Source organism: Balaenoptera borealis (genome assembly GCF_965194805.1).
Source record: "Balaenoptera borealis genome assembly, chromosome: 6".
Classification (NCBI taxonomy): domain Eukaryota; kingdom Metazoa; phylum Chordata; class Mammalia; order Artiodactyla; family Balaenopteridae; genus Balaenoptera; species Balaenoptera borealis.
In genome coordinates this window covers 78904714-78925438 of record NC_138863.1, presented here as the reverse complement: position 1 = coordinate 78925438, position 20725 = coordinate 78904714, and the positions used below count along the sequence as shown (strand labels likewise).

The window sequence follows — 20725 nt, the reverse complement described above, 5'->3', positions numbered from 1 at the left end:
AGCTCCGAGTGGCAGATTTTCTCAAGGCTCCATCACAGTCTGAGGCTCCTCCTACCCACTTTTTCCTTCCCCTTTTCCTTTCACACAGTCAGAACTCCATCAGGTCTGAAGGCTGTCCCTGCCAGTTCTGTCCCTGTTCCCTTTCTCCTCTCATAGGCATTTTCCCTAATAAATCTGTACTTCGAATTCCACTTACGTGTCTGCTTCCCAGAAGACCCAAACTGATGTAACTACCCCTAGAAAACTGTTCTAAAAACTGGAAGCAATAGCATAGTTCCTGTCTTTTGGTAGCTGCTAAAAAAAGGTTAGCTTCCTTCAACTGGGACGCATTAGAGTCAGGGACTGGGTAATACATTCTCCTATATTCGCTCAGTGCTTTAATCATACATTCCATTGTGCAAGTGGACTTCAATAGTCAGCAATGTGTCTGTCTAACTACAGTTAGACTTAACATAGGACTCCAGACTCCAGGCTATCCAAATTATCTGCAGGCAGATAACCAGGAGTGTGAGTGTGTGTGTGTGTGTGTGTGTGTGTGTGTGTGTGTGTGTGTGTGTGTGTGTGTGTGTGTGTGTGAATAGGTGGGTTCGATTGGGGAGAAAATTGGCTTCGGAGCCAGACAGATCTAAATCTAATCCTAATTTGCTGTGTGACCTTAAGGAAATCCCTTAACCTCTCTGTCTTCAGTCACCTCAACTATATAACGGGGATAATACTGCCCTACCTTACTAAGTAACTGTGAAGGTTAGAGATAGTAACTGTGAGGGTTAGAGATAATCTATATAAAGCACCTAGCACAGTGTCTGGCCCATTGTAAGCATCTAATAAGAGAACGCATTGCCTGTATATCCTTATTTTTACCCTGTACTCTTATTGTCTGTACATCCTTTCATTCATTTGATATTTATCGTGGGCCTAGTATGATAGGAACTTGAGACACAACAGTGAACCAGACAGGCACAGATCCTTGCAGAGCCTGACAGGCAGGCATGGCACAGCGCAAAGTACATCCAGTAATTATAACAGAAACACTTAGATGGTGCTTGTTATGTGCTAGGTACTATTCTAAGAGCTCTACTACACGTTCACTCATTGAGATTTTACACCAAACTAACGAGGTAGGTATTTGCTCAAGATTACGTAACTAGGGATGCAATCCTTAGTGTAGATTAGTATGGATTTGAACCCAGGCAGTCTGGATCCAGAGTCTGTACTTTTAAGAGCTACGCTGTGTTGCTTCTCTAAACATTTGAATTGAATTTTATGATTCCACAGAGCATGAATGATCCTTACATAAGCATATAACAAAATCTAGTGAATTAAATCAGTAGGAAAAACAGTTATTTCCTTCAGAGAAACACAGGCACAGAAATAGTAAGTCAGCCGAGCAGGTGTAGACATTGGTGACCCACATGGTAGCAGTTACCACCCCTACCCTCCACCTCCTCGCCATTTGCTCGGCTTCGAACTCAGCAGCTGTTTTCTGGCGATGGCATTAGAAGAAAAGTTGCTATAATATGGTTTTTCATCTTACTTAACCCTGACCTTTTCATCTGCTATAACCACAGGGCTCTTCTAGTTCTAATAAATTCTCAATTTTCAGTGTCATAATCTATTATGCCTCTAGGAACTTTCTGGCAGAAAAGTTAAAGGAGTCAAATCAGTATGTTTTATTTGTTGTTTTCTTTTCATAAAAGTGTCCACATGACTGCATTAAGTAGTTTGCTGACTGTTTGCAAGGCAATCAAGGTGGCAGTAAGGACATCAGACCCTGGACGCCAAGTTCATTTCTTATTACGTGACAGATACCACCCAGCTCTGGATGCCTGGGTAAGCCAACATGACAGCAGCAGTTTGTTCCAAGAAATCCTTTAGATATATGACAACATACCATCATCATGACCGTTCTAGAATACAAATGAGAATGCTAATATGATAAAAAACAAAACCCACCAACCTCTCCTAACTAGTCAAGAATGATTAAGACAAAAAAAATGATTGTACTTACAGGGGGACATTGTGCAAGTTTATCAGCTGCCACCAGTTGAACATTTAAGTGTTTACTTTGGGACTTTCCTCTAGATTTAATCAACCGCTGTAAAACCTGATAGAAGAAGACATGAATCTGAGATACTGTCAATGAGCTGAAAGAAAACCAAATAAATCCAGATCTTTTTTCATAGTCTATTTAGCCCAAGTATTAATAGGGAGGAAATACAATATGACAAGTCATATATATATATATATATATAAACTCTGTAATGACATTAGCCACTTACACTGGCTTTCAGTTATAGTGGATTTGACATGTTCACCCTATTCTCCCTCCATGTGAGGTCTTGGTGGGATCTGGAGTTCCCACCCTAGATTTTACCCAGAGATTTCAAAGAGAGCCCTGCAAAAGTGGAGGCACTGATCTGTACCAGGTCATTTATGTCCAAATTTAGTTCAGTAATATTTTGGTTCACTATCTCAATGTCAGATAAATATCAGAGTTACATATATTTGACTCTTTGTGTCACTGATAATTAAGGCATTCCAGTCTAATCTTACATTAACAGGACAATTTCATGATCGAAATCTAGGCAGAACATTTGTACTGGTGTATTGCTACATATAAACCAGGGATATACCTGTCTTTTGGGCACTGCTGTAACTGCATTCTTCCATATACTCATCTTTCCCTTAATATTTTTTTTAGCTGAAATAAGACCCTTCCCCCCAACTACTACTAATCTATGAGACTCAATGATATCTCAGCACATATATCCACAGGAGTCCCCGTTCCTGCACTTAAGGACCCCACGGTGACTGGGGCGAGAGGGGTTGAAATCTATTGCACTGCAGTGAAGGGTGCTTGAATCCCCTTCAGTTCTGGGTCAAAGAGACTCCAAGTGCTCAAGGCATTTTCAATCCATTTTAATGATTCCCCAAAGGTCCTGGTTTGGTCAGGATTCCCAAGCTCATCCTGCACAGAACCAGTGCCTGTAGAGATGGAAGGCTGAGGAGCTCAGAAGCATTGGGAAGGGCACATTCTCCACCTGTGAGAGGAGACCCCTGTTCTGGTTGGAAGTTGAATTGGCATTTAAGCAAGAAAATGCACCCCCTAGGGCCACTGAAAAGAAACTGATTGTTAAGGTAGTACCTCCCAAGGGTATCCATTTCATATTAACTTTTTAGTACATCATCACTTTTTAAAATTTAATTAATTTTTTATTGGCCATGCCACGTGGCATGAGGGATTTTAGTTCCCCGACCAGTGATTGAACCCATGCCCCCTGCAGTGGAAGTACGGAGTCCTAACCACCGGACCGCCAGGGAATTCCCCATCATCACTTTTTTTTTCTTTCAAATTTTGATATTTATTTTTAAAAGCAATCTCATTGTACTTTTAGTTTTTTAAAATGTGTAATCTATTTTTTTAAATTTATTTATTTATTTTTAATTTTTATTGGAGTATAGTTGATTTACAATGTTCTGTTAGTTTCAGGTGTACAGCAAAGTGAATCGGTTATACATATACATATATCCACTCTTTTTTGGATTCTTTTCCCATATAGGCCATTACACAGTATTGAGTAGAGTTCCCTATGCTATACAGTAGGTCCTTACTAATTATCTATTTTATATATAGTAGTGCGTATCTGTCAATCCCAATCTTCCAATTTATCCCTCCCCCCACTACCACCTTGGCCCATCATCACTTTTTAAAATTAAAGAACACCCAAGTCAAAAGGGACCACTTTGAGGCTGTCTCACTTTTTTTTTTATCTCCCCCATTGGCATAAAGATACATGGCAGATATGCCATTGTGCTTAACCACAGAATAACTATACTCCTTGAAGAACCCAACCTAAGCACAAATGTAAGGGTCTATAAAGTTTCCATGAGAGATTTTATACAGTGATGTTTGACTTATATGATAAATATATATGTACTTCTTTTTTTTTTAACATCTTTATTGGAGTATAATTGCTTTACATATATATGTACTTCTTGAACTATGTACTTTCTCAACTTGGGAGAGAATATAGGTGATACAAGAATCAATATTACCTAAGAGATTTACCAAGATAGAACCTAAAGTCTCTGAAAAGCCAGACTTTACTTTTCCTCACCTTAGTTCTTTTTGTTTTTATTATACTCTTGCATAACTGCCCAATTTGGGAACCACAATAGACAGTGAGCTTCTTGAAGGAATAAACTATTCTTTATGTGCTATCTCGAAATTTCTAGAACCTGTACAGAACAGGTGAATTAAAAACTGCTCATTAAAAGGGTCTCAACAAGACATTCTCCTTGCCCACTAACAAAAATGCACAGAGCAAAAAATATTTCAGAAGAAACAAGCTTCTAACCCTTAAGACAGAAATGAGCTGATTACCTTTGGAGATGAGACTTTTACATGAACAATAATTGGTGCTAAGGAGGTCTTTATAAGTTGTGCTGGGTGATTGATGGTGTCTGCATCAAGAACAACCAGTTGCAAAGATCTTGCCAACTCAAAGATTCTTTCAATTTCACTTTGTACTTCCGCTAAAAGGAGAAATAACAAATAACAGGTCATGGTATTTTTATTAATTAGTTCCTATATTTAAAAAATAGTACCTCTTTCAGATGTTAGCCTACATTGCAAAACAGAACATTTTGAATTTTCATAGTCCTATCTAACTTAAGATCTTTTCTAAAGAGAGATGGGTTGAGTTTTACATAAAACCAAACAGTTGGTGGAAAAAATTGAGAAGGCTCTCTTGATTTGCTTCTTATGCTCACCCTAATGTTTAGCTATTTACATAGCTATGTTGGTTTTGATTGCGGTTTTGTTCTAAAGAATTTTTATTTTAGCTATAGAAGCTGCAACTACATTTTAGGAAGCAATAGAAATACATGTGCAGAGCAACATCACATGGAAAGCAAATTACGCTGAAATATGTCTACCAATCAACAACTTGCATATTACTATTTTATGGATATGTTTTTTAACATCTCACAACTCATCTATTTGGACTGATATGCACATTTTTGTATCCCTGTTAAATGTTCTGGATCTACTCTTACAACTAGCATATTGCTAAGTCTTCATTCAAGTGTTAGGGCCAGTGGACTTGTTCTAAGGCATAATTATCTTCAGTATTAAAATAAAAAACCAAAAAACAACCTAAGATCAATTATATTAAAGTGCCACAATGCATTTAGATGCAAATCTACTTGGCTTGCTGTAATATCCAACTGACCTGAATCTGTGCACGAATCTGGTCAAATGAAAAATCTAGTTATTTTCAATGTCAAAAGCAATCCAGCTATTTTTTAAGCAAAAATTAAGCAGATTATCTATAAAAACATAATATGGCTTTCTGAAATATAAAAAGCTTTTTAATATATATTTTTATAAATCACCTGATTTATTGATCATGTCCACAGTCTGAATTAGTCTATTTAATTTTCAGAGAGACGATCTTGTTTTGCTTTTTGCTTATTTTCATTTTTGGCTATAGGCATGACCTACCAATGTTGTAATCTTATCCAAATTACACAGAGTAGACAAAGCTACCTAATTTAAATTATTTCAAAGATGGCCTAGGAAAAAGTTGATGTTGCTCTAAATATCCTCATTGAAAAGGGTTTGTACCAGAATCCCGTGATTTGTTTTGCTTATTCAGTATAAATTCAAGTTCATGTTACCCACCAAAAATTCTCCCTTCCATAACCAGACAGATTGACAGGGTGTGTGGGATCATGAATGCTCAAAACTATAATGTAACTCTATTTTCTAGGGCTTTGCATAATAGCATAAAATTCTTATTTCCCACAAAATCACTGATGTTTAATGCATGATCTGTATTAGAAGTATGAATTTAAAGAGTCATTAGAACCCAGTAGAGGCTGTTCAGTTCAACTTCTGACTCTCAACATGGTCTCTGATTTCCCTCCTATAATGGGTTGAATTGTATCGTCCCCAAATTCATATGTTGAAGTCTTAACCCCTCAGTACCTCAGAATGTAACCTTATTTTTGAGACAACGTCTTTACAGAGATCATCAAGTTAAAATGAAGTCATTGGGGTGGGCATTACTCCTATATGACTGGTGTCTTTATAAAAAGGGGAAATTTGGAGACAGGCACACACACAGGAGAACACCACGTGAAGATGGATGCAGAGATTGGGGTGATGCTTTTACAAGACAGGAATGCCAAAGATTGCCAGCAAACCACCAGGAACTAGCAGAGAGGCATGGAACACCTTCTTCCTCACATCCCTCAGAAGGAAACAACCCTGTGGGTAACCTCGATCTTAGACTTCTAGCCTCCAGAACTCTGAGACAGTAAATTTCTATTGTTAAGTAAAAAAAAAAGGCAACATATCTATCATTTTTCATATTATCCAATACCAATAGCCTGAAAAGATTTCATGTTGCTCTGAAAGGTGACTAGCTTTCAATATATTAATGTAAAGAATCTGGACAATTTGGCTTATTTGCAAAATTCTGAAATACTTTCTACATTCATTAGTAACAACAACCTACTTGTCCCTTTTTTCTCATGTCAGAAACAGAAAGATTTTTTTAATGAGAGAAGTTTGGAAAATAAAGTTTATTTTTATTGTAGTAAGTTTCTTTTTTTTCTTCTTTTTTCATTAAACTGCCACTGGTTTAAGGTAACTCCTGGCCAGGACTGTACTAGAACAAGGCTATCTTGCTTTAAACTTCAAATCTGAATACAATATTTTCTGAAGTAGCAAAAAGGCAGTGACGCAAAGTAGACTGCCCCGATACAAACCCGTGAGGCACTCTGAGTCTCTGGGTAAATAATTCAGAGATACCTGGGCCTTATTTACTTTGCACCAGCCATGAGGCAAGTGTGGTGTTTTTTGGGAGTTTTTTTGGCCACGTCACGCAGCCTGAGGGATCTTAGTCCCTGGACCAGGGGTTGAACCCGAGCCTGGCAGTGAAAGCGCAGTGAAAGCACCAAGGGCAGGCACACCTACAGCTTAACCAAAACAAAACTTGGGCAATGGGTATCAACAGAGAGGTACTCGGGCAGAGCAGGCCAGGAGGCTGCAGAGGTCCACCCTATAAACTGGAGTGGGTCCAATATTTGGATAATATGTATATGGAATACAATAAATAAATTATACATGTGAGAAAGACATATTTATCTACACAGCTCAGTTTTTTTAAAGAAAAACTTTAACCAAACACAACAATCTTGACTACCCAGGCTGATTCCAATCAAAGCTTTATCATGATCTTATTCCAGACAAATGAACTCTGAGAAGTCATGGACCATGAACCTGGAGGGACCTCAGTGAACACTTCTATAACTTGACCACAACTGGTCTGGACCCACCTCCCCCCAGCATCTCTGTCACCTGTGACCTTTCTCGTATATCCAAAGGCTTAAACTACTTCAATGTCTCCCTGTGGCCCAAAGCAACATTTTCCAAGGCAGTACCCTGGATCACTAATCTCATGAGATAGCCTAGGCAAAGAAGGGGTTTTTTTTGCAAGGGAGATAATCACATGCTACAAGTTTCTCTTGCAATTTCAAATGTACATTACCCTCTTTATCTTAATGCCTCTAAGAAGTGTTGCAGTGAAGAAATCTGACAGCTATTTAATCCATAAGTTTCAAATTTATTTGACTGTGGAAAATATACTATTAGTATCCCTTAAAATCAACATTTTGTGGAATCTATTTTGGGGTCTCTTTAGCAAGGCATACTAGAGCCTTAACATACTGGCCTCAAACTGTTTTTTCAGTTTCTTCTGTTGCTCTCAAATCATGCCCCCTACTTCCTTTTTCTAAATATGCTCTGGACAAAACAACTTGTTTCTCAACCACACAGTGTTTATATGTCAATGCTTTTGTACATTCTTGACTGCCCTAAGAACCAGCTCAAAAAGAACTTCTGTGAAGTCTTCTCAGACACCTCTGACTCCCTACCCTTCTTTCTTTATACTTTTAGTGCTTTGCTCATAATTCCATTATCACACAGTATTTTAACCATCACTCCCTTTTTTCTGTTTGCCCGTGGCTAAGATACTTTGCCTTAGTTACGTCTGTACTTCCTAAGTCTGGTACAATGCATGGCAGTAACAAGCGTTCAAGAAACATTTGATGAAAGAATCTACACATGTGCATTAACAAGCAGACAAATGGGCATAAGTGGCTCACATAGTGGTTATTATAATAGGCTGCCATTAAATTATCTCCAATGTTTGTGGGAGTTATGACTTTACAGAGTAAAAAGGAAAACCAGTGAACTGATATCTACCTTGTTTGTTCCTCAGTATTTACACCAACCCCACTGCACCCACTCCACTGGCTCTGACAACAGGTGACTACATAGGTGATATGGAATGACCTCACAGAATGCCCATTACACTCTAGGCTGGTGCAAGATGGTTGAAAAAGTCAGGCAACCTAGCTTATGTTTTTAAGTGTCCTTTAGCCTCTCATTATACATCAGAGGAAGGAATGGTTAAGAGTCAAAGGCACTGTGAGGAGTGGAAAGGAGGATGGAAGACAGGAGAACAGAGAACAGATGCTTATTTGAGAAACCTTCAATCTAATTTGGCATCCTTGTCACCCATGATATACTACTTTAGTCAGTTACCTAATCTGATTCATCATCATCAACTCTGCCATCATCATCCCTGAAGGTCAAAATACTGTGCCTTTAAGAGTGTTTCACTCTGTCTGTGGAAGGCTCTAAATACAGAACTAAAGAAGGAACCACCGATGTCTGGGATCCTGCTCTCACAAACGCTGACAACTGTCCCATTTGGTAGGTTCAGCATTCTTTCAAAAAGCAGCCATCCAACAAACATTTATTGAGCAATTACCATGTGCCAATCCCAGGCCAGGAATACAGACGACACTCGTCTCTTTCCACCTGCACAGTTCTTGGCATAGCCTTCAATGGACACTTGATGGGATATTTGGGCATGCAATCTATCTTAGAAACCCTAATTTTAGAAAAAGTTTTCTATCACCTATAGAGCTCATTTAAGTAGCTTTTTAAAAAAATGTAGTGGCATAGAAAAACCCTGTCTTTCCTACTCTGCCCATGAGGAAGAGGGCAGTAAAGCAAGTTGCCCTCAGAATGTGAATGCAAAAGAGAGTTATAAGTGGACTACACCACTCTGGGCCACCATAGAAACCACAAACAGGCTTTTGAGATGAGTGATATGATTCTCCTGCAGCCTGGACCCACTTCTGTGGTTGGTGAATCCATCCTCCACAGCCTTGCTCCTGCATGGCTTGACGGAACTAATCACATATAGTGCTTTTTCTTCTCCATCGTGGTGAATTTCAGGATGCTTTCTGATTGGTGCACCAGGAAAGACATGTTTAAACTCCCTGAATGGTATTAATGGTGGTTGCTACTTTCACATAAGGATGTGACTACTCTGGGCACCAGCTGGCAGCAGAAACCACACTGAGAACATCATTATCTAGCTTCCTTCTAAGGATCTGGGAAAGGTGGACATCTCATTTCCTTTCATGTCAGCTGTGACTTAGGTATGACAGATATCGTTAGCCTCATTGAGAAGCTCGGGCAAAGCAGGGATGAGTGGTTTAGCATGTTGAGGCAGTAACAGAGGAGGACAACCTGTTGAGGATTCTTCCTGCCAGACTACTAATTAGCTAAGTGACTGGAGCTGAGAAAGAGGAGTCTCAGGCTACTGCAGAACTCTGCTCCCTGCTTTTCCATGGCTAGCCTTCTTGTCAGTTAATCAGCGCTTCCCCCTTCAGAATGGGGAAAATGGGCAAATTGGAAAGACATTCACAAATGCAACATGTGTCACCCCGGTCTGAGAGCGCAGTACCACATTTGAACATCTTACCTAAGCTGGACCGAGTGTTTGAGCGTTCAATTATTGCTCTCTTGCTGGGATTATTTAGGACAGACCTCTTAGCAAGAGAAATGTCAGCTGTCACTCTTGTTATTGATATCCTATGAATAGGAACACAGAACAGAACAAGCCAGTAAAAATGTCGTGGGGCTCTCCAAGAGATTTATAACCACAGTACTTAATAACCGCCTCACATACTATACTGCAACCACAGTATAATAAACATTGGCCACAAGTATTTTTAAATAGGATTTTGCTAGTTAAAATACAGGCAGAGCAGAATGGAGGAAGGTTTTGGCTATTTAACGAAAAAAGACTCCAGGAAAAATGCAGCTCTTCCTCCACTATTGTCTGCCTTGCCGAATTCTCCTTATAATGCACACCATACCAGGAGGGAATCAAAACATATGAATAAACCATGCTCTTTCTAGGAAGCAGCAATACAATTTCCCCACAATTCACAGTTGATTTGCTCTTGAGCAAGACTTTCAGGAACTGCAAATGCTCTGCCCAGGTGCATCAATGCTGCTGGTCAAAGGGGGAAATCCTCTTCATTTCAATCATCAAAGACAATCAGCTGTGTTGCATTCCTGATGCTCAACAGTTAACTCATGGTACATGAAGCATTTCGCCACAGGCCCAAAGGAATGTTTCATTTCTAAGAATATGAAAAATATGATTTCTTTTCTGCAGGCACAAGGATTCTTCAGCATATTTGCATATTGCTTTGAATGCATATTGTGGGCAGTAATAAGACACTATTGCTGAAGGCAACATAAGGATTGTGCCAGGATTTCCATAAGTTAGAAAGTATCCTGCAGTCACGCAAGACAAGAATAAAACCGAGACACTGCAAATGAATGGAGACAGGGATCTATCCGTATATGATGAGAATCTCTGGAATTTATAATTTTAAAATTCTTTATTTTAAGCTGGGATTGCTCAACTTCAGATTATGATCTACCTGCAGAATGCACAGAATGCCTCTCTAAGCCAGCTACTGCCATCATGGGCCCTTCTTCATTCTTATCTCCAAAACGTGGCAGAGTTCCAGGAAGGAGACAAGAAGAGTCCCGCCCCTTCCCTTTTATACTCACTGCACTCATTCTCCCCCACTTTCAAACTCCTCTAGCTGGTGGAGCAGGGAAGAGGGTAGAGTTATCAACAATTATTGAGTCATATGTCATCTCACACCTATTTGGGGACAACACTGTCAGCACTCTCAGGAGACTCTTCACCTGACTTCAGGGACCTGAATCCTTGGGGAGAGTTTAAAATAGTTTTTTTTTTTTTTTTAAATAGTCCTTTTCATAAATGGTTGGAAATGATTTCTTTAAAGCAACAGGCTGTGCAAAAGTTCTGGTGCCCTTTTAAAGCAAAGTACTCCTTGTTTGCATTGTTGTATATATAAGCTATAGATGGTCAGGAAGTTTAAAATTTTTTAACTTCTTAGAATTTTTTAGGCTCTAATAAATTATTCGAGGCATCTTCAAATTGTCTTCTGCAGAAATCAAGAATTCTGTGAAATACGTCTCGGGCCACTGAGAATGTTAAATGGGGGCTGAGTAGGCCAGGAGGGCCCCAGCTTTCTGACCCTCAATGCCAGGCAAACACCCCTGCATTTATGTTTTCTACACAGGGGGCTTATCTATGATTTCATTGTAAGAACTTGTTCAACTGCTAAAAGATATTGGAAAACACTGGTCTGTACAACTTCTTCATGTTTTAAAATTAATTAATTAATTAATTTATTTATGTTTGGCTGCGTTGGGTCTTTGTTGCTGCACGTGGGCTTTCTCTAGTTGCGGCGAGCAGGGGCTACTCTTTGTTGTGGTGCGCAGGCTTCTCATTGCGGTGGCTTCTCTTGTTGTGGAGCACGGGCTCTAGGTGTGCGGGCTTCAGTAGTTGTGGCTCGCGGGCTCTAGAGCACAGGCTCAGTAGTTGTGGCGCACGGGCTTAGTTGCTCCACGACATGTGGGATCTTCCCGGACCAGGGCTCGAACCCGTGTCCCCTGCATTGGCAGGCGGATTCTTAACCACTGCAGGGAAGTCCCACTTCTTCATTTTATCAAGAAGAAAAGTGAGACACAGAGAGGAAGTTACACATGGTTATTTAGAGTCTAAGAAGGTTTAAAGCACAGGCCCCCAAGCACCAGACCAGTACTTAGTCATCTGACTCATAATTCTCTTACAGTTTCAGTTTTCTTCTCCAGCAACCCTGAATCTCCTGATACCAGCCACATCATCAAGTGCAGATCTTGGCCACATGCTGAGAGATGGTCAAGATCTAAATGAGGTTAAAGTCAGTGAAGCCCACATCTGAGTCTCCATTACTCAGTTGGCTACTGCCCTTGAGGCATGAAATCTCATAGGTAGTCTTTGCAGTCATAGCTCCTTTTACCTACAGAAGAGGATTTGCTTATTTTTGCGTTTCTGGTTTTTTTGTTTGTAGTTTTAAGAATGGAGTTGCTGGTTAGAAACATACAGTTAATTTCCAGAGCAATTCAAATACATGACTGGAGACAAGTGGGTTGGTTTAGGGACAGAATTCAACCTTCTAGAATAATGATTTTTAGAGGGCCCAAAGAGTCTATTCTGCTTCGGTGAAAATCAAATTTGCTAGTTCTGTACTAGCCAAATAGTGACCCTTGGTTCTTAAAACTTGAAAGGATTATCAACAGATGTGCACTCCTATTTTCTCTGGGTTTTAACACACTTTTACCAAGCCATTTTCAGACACATCCAAAGTTTTACCAAAAAAACAAAACAATAACACACATACACAAAAACAGAAAAAATAAACTGCTTCATGTATTCCAAAACCGGAAAAGGTGTGGACAATAAAAGGTTCTTTTTCTTCTTTCATTGGTCAATAAAATACCAGCTAATTTGTTAATATAGGTTATTTCTTAATAAAAATACACATTATGAAACAGCTCAGGAGAAGACAGACACAGCTCCAGAAACCCTCTAATAAGACAAAGCAGGAGTTTTTATTTTCCATGCAAAGATGCTTACTATTATCAAACTCAGACACCAAATCCAAACTTTTTTGTTGTTTAAAAGGCTCCCCAGCAATGTAATTACATTCATCATTAAATGCTAGTTTATATACTTTTTTTTTTTTTTTACTTAAAGTTATACCCTTTCTATTTCTTTTCTTGCTATACTCATATCCTCTAGTGTCTTTCAGTACTTCTATGTATCTTATTTGATATACATCTCTAAAAAGTTCCCTTGGAAACTTTTTTGTGACGTAGTGTCAGTAATTACTAGCCCGCGGATAAAAGCCTAACAGAAGTTCAGTTCCCCAGCAGACTGGGTATATATCTCTAAATCTAGTAAATCTGAACCCTAATTGTTGCTTATTTCTGGTTTGGAATTCATAATTTCTGCAGTCCATCATGTGCTATGAGTATTAGTTTTCTGTGATTTTTCTATGGAAAGACATTACTCTTAGGTGATACACACTCATTCAACAATAATTAGTATTTCCATGTTGATAATGGAACAGCTAAAGATCCTTCTATACTCTATCCTTGCCACATCCCATATGCAACCCTGTTAGTATATTAGTTTTTATTAAAATTCTTAGACTTCCTTCACAAAGGAAAAACATTCCAAACATCAGACAGCACATTGTCAGGAGAACAGGAATGGAAGGCATATGTAGACCTCAGTACTCTTCCTGGGTCTTCCTCTTGACTGGTTGTGTGACCATGGTCAAGTCATGCCATCTTTTGAGCAGCAATATCATAATCAATAAAGTGGTGATAGTGGGTTTGTCAAATTACCTCACAGGATTGTCATTAGGAGCAAACCAGGTAATATATAAAAGTGCTTTCTTAAATAATTATTCATAGTGCCCTATGTTGATAGGCACATATATAATGTATACAAGGTAGTTATTGGAGATTTGAGACTTGAAGGAGACAGTTTCTTTATATTCTATCCTCAAAAGTTAGCAGTCTACCATGAACTCTCCCATTCTTGGAGTCTGTGAAATTTATATACTTTGAGGATGGGAGAATAAGGTCAGACATGTTGCAATCAAAATCTGCTAATTTAAATAATCATATTTGGCATTAAAGTGTTCAATTAATTATCTCTAGTGCTTGAGTGTCCACTGATGAGTCTGCATTTGAATAGAGAGTAGGAGGAGGAGATAATAAGAGGATGATATTGGTTATGAAACAGAAGGCACTGTATTGTTCTTTTCCATTTGTTGACTGCAATTCTTCCATGTCTTGGCTGCTTTGTGAGAGCATCAGCTGTTGCCATTTCCTTTTATAAATAAATACTACTTCTTTGAGTCTCCCTAAATTATATTCTTAGCCTCCGTTCTTCAAATTCTTTCTCAAACCTTGTTTTTTTTTTTTTTTTAAGCATTCCTTGGCTAATAGCTTCAGATCCTATTTGTATGTTCATTTGTGATTTGGGGCCATAATCATGTCGGTTACAAAGTGTCCTATAACTGCCATAGAGCTGATCTGATCCAGTTGTCAAAAAGCCTAAAGTTACAACTTTGTTGGGATTTGAAATGATTAGCATAGGTCAACAAATTGCAATTGGTTTGACTGCTTGCTGTTCAGCCTATGAATGGTAGATTCAACCAGCTGAACAAACCTCATCTGAAAGGATGATCCCCGTTGAATGTTTGTGGTGTTAAATGAAGAGAGAAAAGCTCCATGCCATTGTGCATCCACTGTGTCCCTGCCAGGCTGGTGCCACTGTAGCAGCTCGTTAGGCTCACTTAGTTTATGATCTGTGCACCAGAATTGTCACATGTGACAATTGATGAACTGTCACATGTCACATGAGATCCACAGGTACAGGGGTTCCCTCAGGAAGTATTTAGTATTGTGCTTTCCATTTTTCTTACATAGATTCTAGTTAGGCTCTACAATAGCAATAAAATTGTAAAATAAGTAAGTAGCTTTAAACTGATTCAAATAATTTCTAAGGTATCATAAAAAAAATAAGCATATGATTCTGTAATAGTCAATGTTGGATTTTAATCCAATTTGTTGAAATATTTTTTAGCCAAGATCTGAAAAACTGTATTGAAGAAGCAAGCCTTTTAGCCGTTTTTTTTTTTTTTTTGCTTTTTTGGCTCTTTCTGAAAAAGAAAAGACTTTATCCTGTTTTGTCTAACCTACTGCATTCATAGCCAACGAAACACTGTGTAGGTTTCCATTAGAACATATTGTTTATGTTGTATTGCTGTGCAAAAGCCCACTGTGTAATTGTTCACTTGGCTGGTTTCAATTAAAGACTATTTGTTGTTTTCTCTCCTTTTATTAATTGGTAAAACATAACACAGCAGATTGTCATGGCTCAGAATGTAAGGATATTCCCCACACAGCAGACATGTCAGAGTCATTGTGTATCCACACTGCACATTTCTTCTTCCTTACCAAAGTCTATATATACTCAACCAATGAATTCATTATTGTTTTTCTGCTGCACTGGCCTCTTCTAATTTGAAAGCAAATCCACTCTCCTACTCCCACTTTTAATACCTAGCTTTCTCCAACTCTGCCATACATCAGATCTATCTAGGGCTGAGTCTCTTTCTCCAGCTATTACTTTTGCTGCTGCTGTATTCTTCCTCATATCTCCAGACCCTCTGCTGTGCCATCAGACCCCATGGAACACTTGGCATTGAAATTTTAATTCTATTTCTACTAAAACCAACTTCAATAGTGTGTACAAGTGCTTGGTGAATCAGGTAACTCTAGCTGGTAAATCTCTGCTCTTACAATTAAATGCATTTCCTCTTTCTGGGTCTGAAGATTGAGGAAGAACCTCAGATTCTTCATTCTTGAAGGCAGTAATTAAGTCACTTACTTTCTCTTTGCTAAATTATAATAATTCCTTTCTTCTTTTCCATAAGTCCTACCTTTCAAACCTTTAATTACACTGCTGCTTACAAGGATGTTAAGTGGGGATCAAAACAATCTAACAGAAGCTTAGATTGCATATAGGATGGCATTTGTTCAGCTCAAGGGTTGTTATGGGGCCACAGGATGAGGCACTTCTCAGAACTTCCTTAAATAAAGGCACTGCAGGTTAGAACCATGTGACTCTAAGCACAGCCGAAGGAAGTGTGATTGACTGAGCCAGGCATGTCAGCTGCGGCCAACCCAGGGAGAGCTGCATGAGGGTAAGGGTGATGGCCTCTGTCATCGGAGGCAAGGACCAACACCAATATTATTAACTTAAAGAGTCAGAGTTCAGCTGTTTCTTTGTAATGCTTTTTTAAGAAGTAATTTCCCAGGAGTCAAAAGTTTTCCAACAGAAGAAGGTTATCCATCTACCTGTGGTTTTGGGACATAAGAGATTAGCCTAAAAGGACTTTTACATTTCCTTCCAACTCCAAGAGTCTAGTACTCAGTGCTTTTCACTTGTTTTCTCTGAAATTACTTCATTCTCTGCCTATTTGTTTAAAAAAAAAAAACAGAAACAAAAACAAAAAAAACAGAGAATAGGATACATCCATGGCTTTCTTATTAAGCCCTTTGTGTCCACTAGATAAATGTGGCAGACTATTATTTGTTCAGCAAAATCCATTTACTCTTCCTCTTGGGCACACAACTATACTGTAATTCCCAGCCTCCTTCGCAATTAGGTGTGGCCACATGACTAAGTTCTAGCCAATGAAATGTGAGAATGATGTGAGTCACTTCCAGGCCAGCTTGCTCCTCTCTCTAAAGCTAATTGGAGAGACCAACCCCAGGTCAAGGGTCCCAAATGACAGGCAGGACAAACTTTTTGCCCAGTCCTTCCCTCCTCCACACTACCCACCTTCCCAGCTGAGGAACACCTGCCTCAGACTATTAAATGAGCAACACTAAGCTTCCATTGTGTTTGATTCATTACACATTTTGGGCTCTACTTATTAAGGCAGCCTGGCCTGTACTAAGATACTTAGCAATTCACATAATGGCACTGAAGCATTCTGCTTTCTTGAACTAAAATCTCAATTATTGGAACTAAAATCTCAGTTTATTTTCTTTGTATATAGTCCCAGAAACTAACAAATATTTCAAACACAATTATCCAGAAGGTTTTTCTTTTGACAAATACATACAATTTGTACTTAAAGCATTATCATGTTTGCTTTTTTCTTAAAATACCATATTTTAAAAAATCTATTTGTGGATATTTTTAAAATGTCTTCAAATACTTAAATATTTGGTAAGCTGGATGCATTTAACCATACTTAGCACACACGAAGTTTTCTTCATTTCTAACAAGTCTTCGGGTATTTGCACATGGTTATTTTTACATGGAGTGCATTCTGAATTGTGAAAGAGCTTGGTACTTAGTATTGAGTCAGTATGGACTTTTTACCATTTCTCTGCAAAATACAGAAACTCTTTCCGGATATTTTTCACAAAACTTAAATGATAAAATTTTCTGACGGTTAAAGACTGAGCCCTGTTGATAATGGGTCATAATGGGATAGGATACATACAAAAGAAACCCATAAAATAGCAAAGAAATTTCTAGTAAAACAAACCCAGAACTGAACATCCAAAGAAGTACTATTCCCTACAAAATAGTCATTTTTGGAGGCTTATGATGAAAACATTTCTTGCGCTCTTCTTTTAAGGAAATTCAGTACTTTATACCTTCATATGATACACACACATACATGCATGCACATGCACAATTCCCAAATGATACTACCCAACTTGACCAGTGAGGCACCATATTTGTCAGAAATATTCTATATTTTCATTATTTTTTATAAACATAAGTTTGGTATGAATTCACTAACAAGTGAGAAAATAAACACTAACACATACATATAAGTAAAACAAATGGATAATTTTCCTTCTCAAGGTCCTTTTTCTTTAAGGGATTCAATGCTATACGTCATAACTTCATATTTTCAGAACACTTTCATTGTACTCTCCCCTGAACACTGAGTTAACTTTTAATTAGAGAACATCTGCAATCACCAGAAACATAGATCCACAAATCAATTTATCATTCATGTTCGGTTAAAGTTAAATAAAGAATACAAAAGCATCTGTATGCCTCACCTCCCATCAAACCTGTGCTTCAGGAAATCAAAGAGGGCTTTCTGCATCATGTCTGTGACCTTTGCAGAGGTGAAAAAAAAAAAAGAATGAGGCAAACACACGCAGAGAGAGAGAGAAGTCAAAAGTGAGAGAGCTGAAAGGGAAGGCATTCTGACGGAGCAAAGATCTGATCACAGCCACTCGTCTGGTGGAGGTGGGACAGGGCAGGTGACCGTGGACAGAGTTTTTCATACTTAACCACTTGCACTTACTCAACTTCCCCCCTTGGTTCTCCTCCAGGGTGTTGAGGAATGAACCAGCAGTGTTCACTAGATCCAAGGCAAACCCTCATCTCCTTTTAGGGGGTGGAACTGCCATCAAGAGTCCATGAGTGGTGCCTGCCTTCAGTGAGGAGCAGCTAGAGCTCCTCAGGCCAGCCTTGGGCTCTGCCTCCTGCTAGCCTGTGCAAGTCGGGGGAAATTCTCCACGCCTAGGGCTGGATTTCTGTACACCGCTTTCCTGCTCTTCCTCTGATGTTCCTCATTGAGAAAGGGAGGGGAGGAGAGGAAGGAGAAGGAGAAAAGGGAGGGTGGGGGAGAAGGAGATGGGATTCTTAAATCTGCCTCCAAGAGACTCATTAATTCACTCAACAAATGTGTACTGAATGCCTACTATGTGCCAGCCACTATGCTAACTCAGTGGGAAGGGTGCCTTGGAGGTTGCCCACCTTCAGATTTTAATGTCCTACCCACTTATTCTTATCCACGCTGGCATAAAGCCAAAATGGCAACATCTGAAATGCAGTGATCTAAGTCTTTACTCTTTTCCTTTTTGCATGGTTTTATTTAATTAATCTCTGAAGGAGTTCACTAATACTTTTAGTGGAGTGTGTTTTTTTTTCTTTTATATGGTCTTTAAAGTAAAGAAGCAGATAAATGTTTGGTGGAATATGCCATTGTCTTGAGCACCCAGCAAGGTGAGATCGGTTGGTGCTTTGAGGTGAGGTTTGCTGGCATATTGCCTATATGTTCCCTTGTGCTGTTCATACTCTATTATTTCTAATAGCAACGGGAACAGTTGAGACAGAAAAAATTCCTTTCTTTGAACTGCATGCAGAGCATATTTTTGACCAGAACTTCCCATTATAAATATTTTGAGGGAGCTATTTCTGAACACTGTAATACATGAAAGACAAGAAGTGGGCCAGGGAGGGAAGAAAGAGTGAAGGGCCACGTAAGCCCCACACTGCACCTCCTGCCTTCACGAGCTGAGGGCTGGCCTCTGTTAGGACCCGTGTGAAAGCAGACCCTGAGAAGCAAGCTCCAAATGGCTGTCTCCTAGGTTCTTGATCAAGAACTGAAGCGTAACAGACTGGTATTTGTACCTCATAACCCTTCAGTGACGGCCCCACTAACACCACCGGACGCATGGATGGCACAACATCGTAGGGAGGGATGTGCTCCGTCTGAAAAAGATGATTGGACACTCGTGACAAGGGGAGGGTCAGCACACCTCCTCCACAGCCACAACATTCACAATCCTCAGGTCAAATGAGAAATGATGACCACAGGTCCCACCAAGGAGACTCCTCCCTTATTTTATAGCCATTTGGGTCACTGAAATGGAGCACTGCAGGCATGTATGGATAGAAACCTTCACAGCAGATTTAAAAAGGAAACACAACTTACCACTTTTTGCTTCTGTTTTGCTAAAAGACAACAATGAGAGCCATATCAAAATATGCAATCTCTGTCATTGTTAGCACATGCTTTTAAAAGATGGAAGAATGTACCAATCTCTCCCTGTCATTTTCGTCATTTTCCAATTCACCCACTCTGCAGAGCACCATTCTACTGTTTCATGCTGGTCGGGCCAATTTTGAAGACAAATGCAAAAACAGACAACTTCCTCTCCGTTAGAATGGCCTTATATCCTGATTTCATGTGGGGTGGGGAGCGTGGATTTCATAATAACATTGGCTGGGCCAGTCACAGGCCATGGGTTGTTCCTGTGCTGGACACACCATGCAGTGTGGCTGACAGCAACTTGGACAAATCAAATTTGATAAAAAGAAACTTAGAATAACAATTTGGATAATAATGATCATTACCTCACTCACTAGTTATTTCTGGATTTGCAGTTTTGGTGAACTATCAAAAAATTTTGCAGTTCTTGTTGTGTTCTTAAGTCTTTCTGCTCATTTTCCAGAATACTGACACATTTTTCCTACTATGTTGCTCTTAATTTCAAGTAAATTTATAATCAGTTATTCCTGTTCTTTCTTGTTTGTAATAGTGAAAAGTTGCAATGACCTAAATGTCCAACAAATGGGGATGAGGCAAAATATACTCAATATCTGATTAAAGTGGCTTTGTGGCCACCCAATCAGGTCCAGTCCATTTGCGGACAACCCAGAGACCCAGAGTTTGGTTCAGAGCCATGGAAATCAGGATTCACATGAACAAGGACCCAGATACTCAGATCTGTTCCAGAATCAATCCAGTTTCCTGCAGTTATGATAGACCAGGATAGACCTTGGATCTGTCATTCCGAATTGGTAATCCTGGATGACTTAATGCAGCATCAATTCTGGGCAGAATGAAATGAGCCTATAGGAGTCAGGGAATGTGGTGGAAGAAAAATTCCTGCTTGAATACCTCCACAGTTTCTAAATACACAACTCCTGACTGGGCCACCACTGTTTCTTCATTACCATTAATTCCAGGGCTCAGTTATCTGCTGTACAAACAGAAGTGAAGTCATCTGGGCCCAACCTCATTCTCTGCTTCAACCCTCTCCACCTCCACAGCCCAGGCTGTACCAACACACCCT

The 20725-nt window shown here is 39.3% G+C and overlaps 1 protein-coding gene across 8 annotated transcripts in view; it reads right to left on the bottom strand.

The window, feature by feature from the left end:
* Positions 1–20725, bottom strand: part of CACNB4 (calcium voltage-gated channel auxiliary subunit beta 4) — a gene marked incomplete at its 5' end in the record, with an annotated part of 250477 nt that overhangs the window by 13334 nt on the left and 216418 nt on the right. For 7 of the 8 annotated variants that reach the window (XM_082395765.1, XM_082395769.1, XM_082395766.1 and 4 more), the window contains 6 exons: positions 2009–2104; positions 4385–4536; positions 9852–9961; positions 17915–17973; positions 19278–19358; positions 19582–19601. In XM_082395765.1, the coding sequence (XP_082251891.1) occupies positions 2009–2104; positions 4385–4536; positions 9852–9961; positions 17915–17973; positions 19278–19358; positions 19582–19601 (518 nt within the window). The remainder of the gene's footprint in view (positions 1–2008; positions 2105–4384; positions 4537–9851; positions 9962–17914; positions 17974–19277; positions 19359–19581; positions 19602–20725) is intronic. The other variant, XM_082395771.1, reaches the window with a different exon arrangement.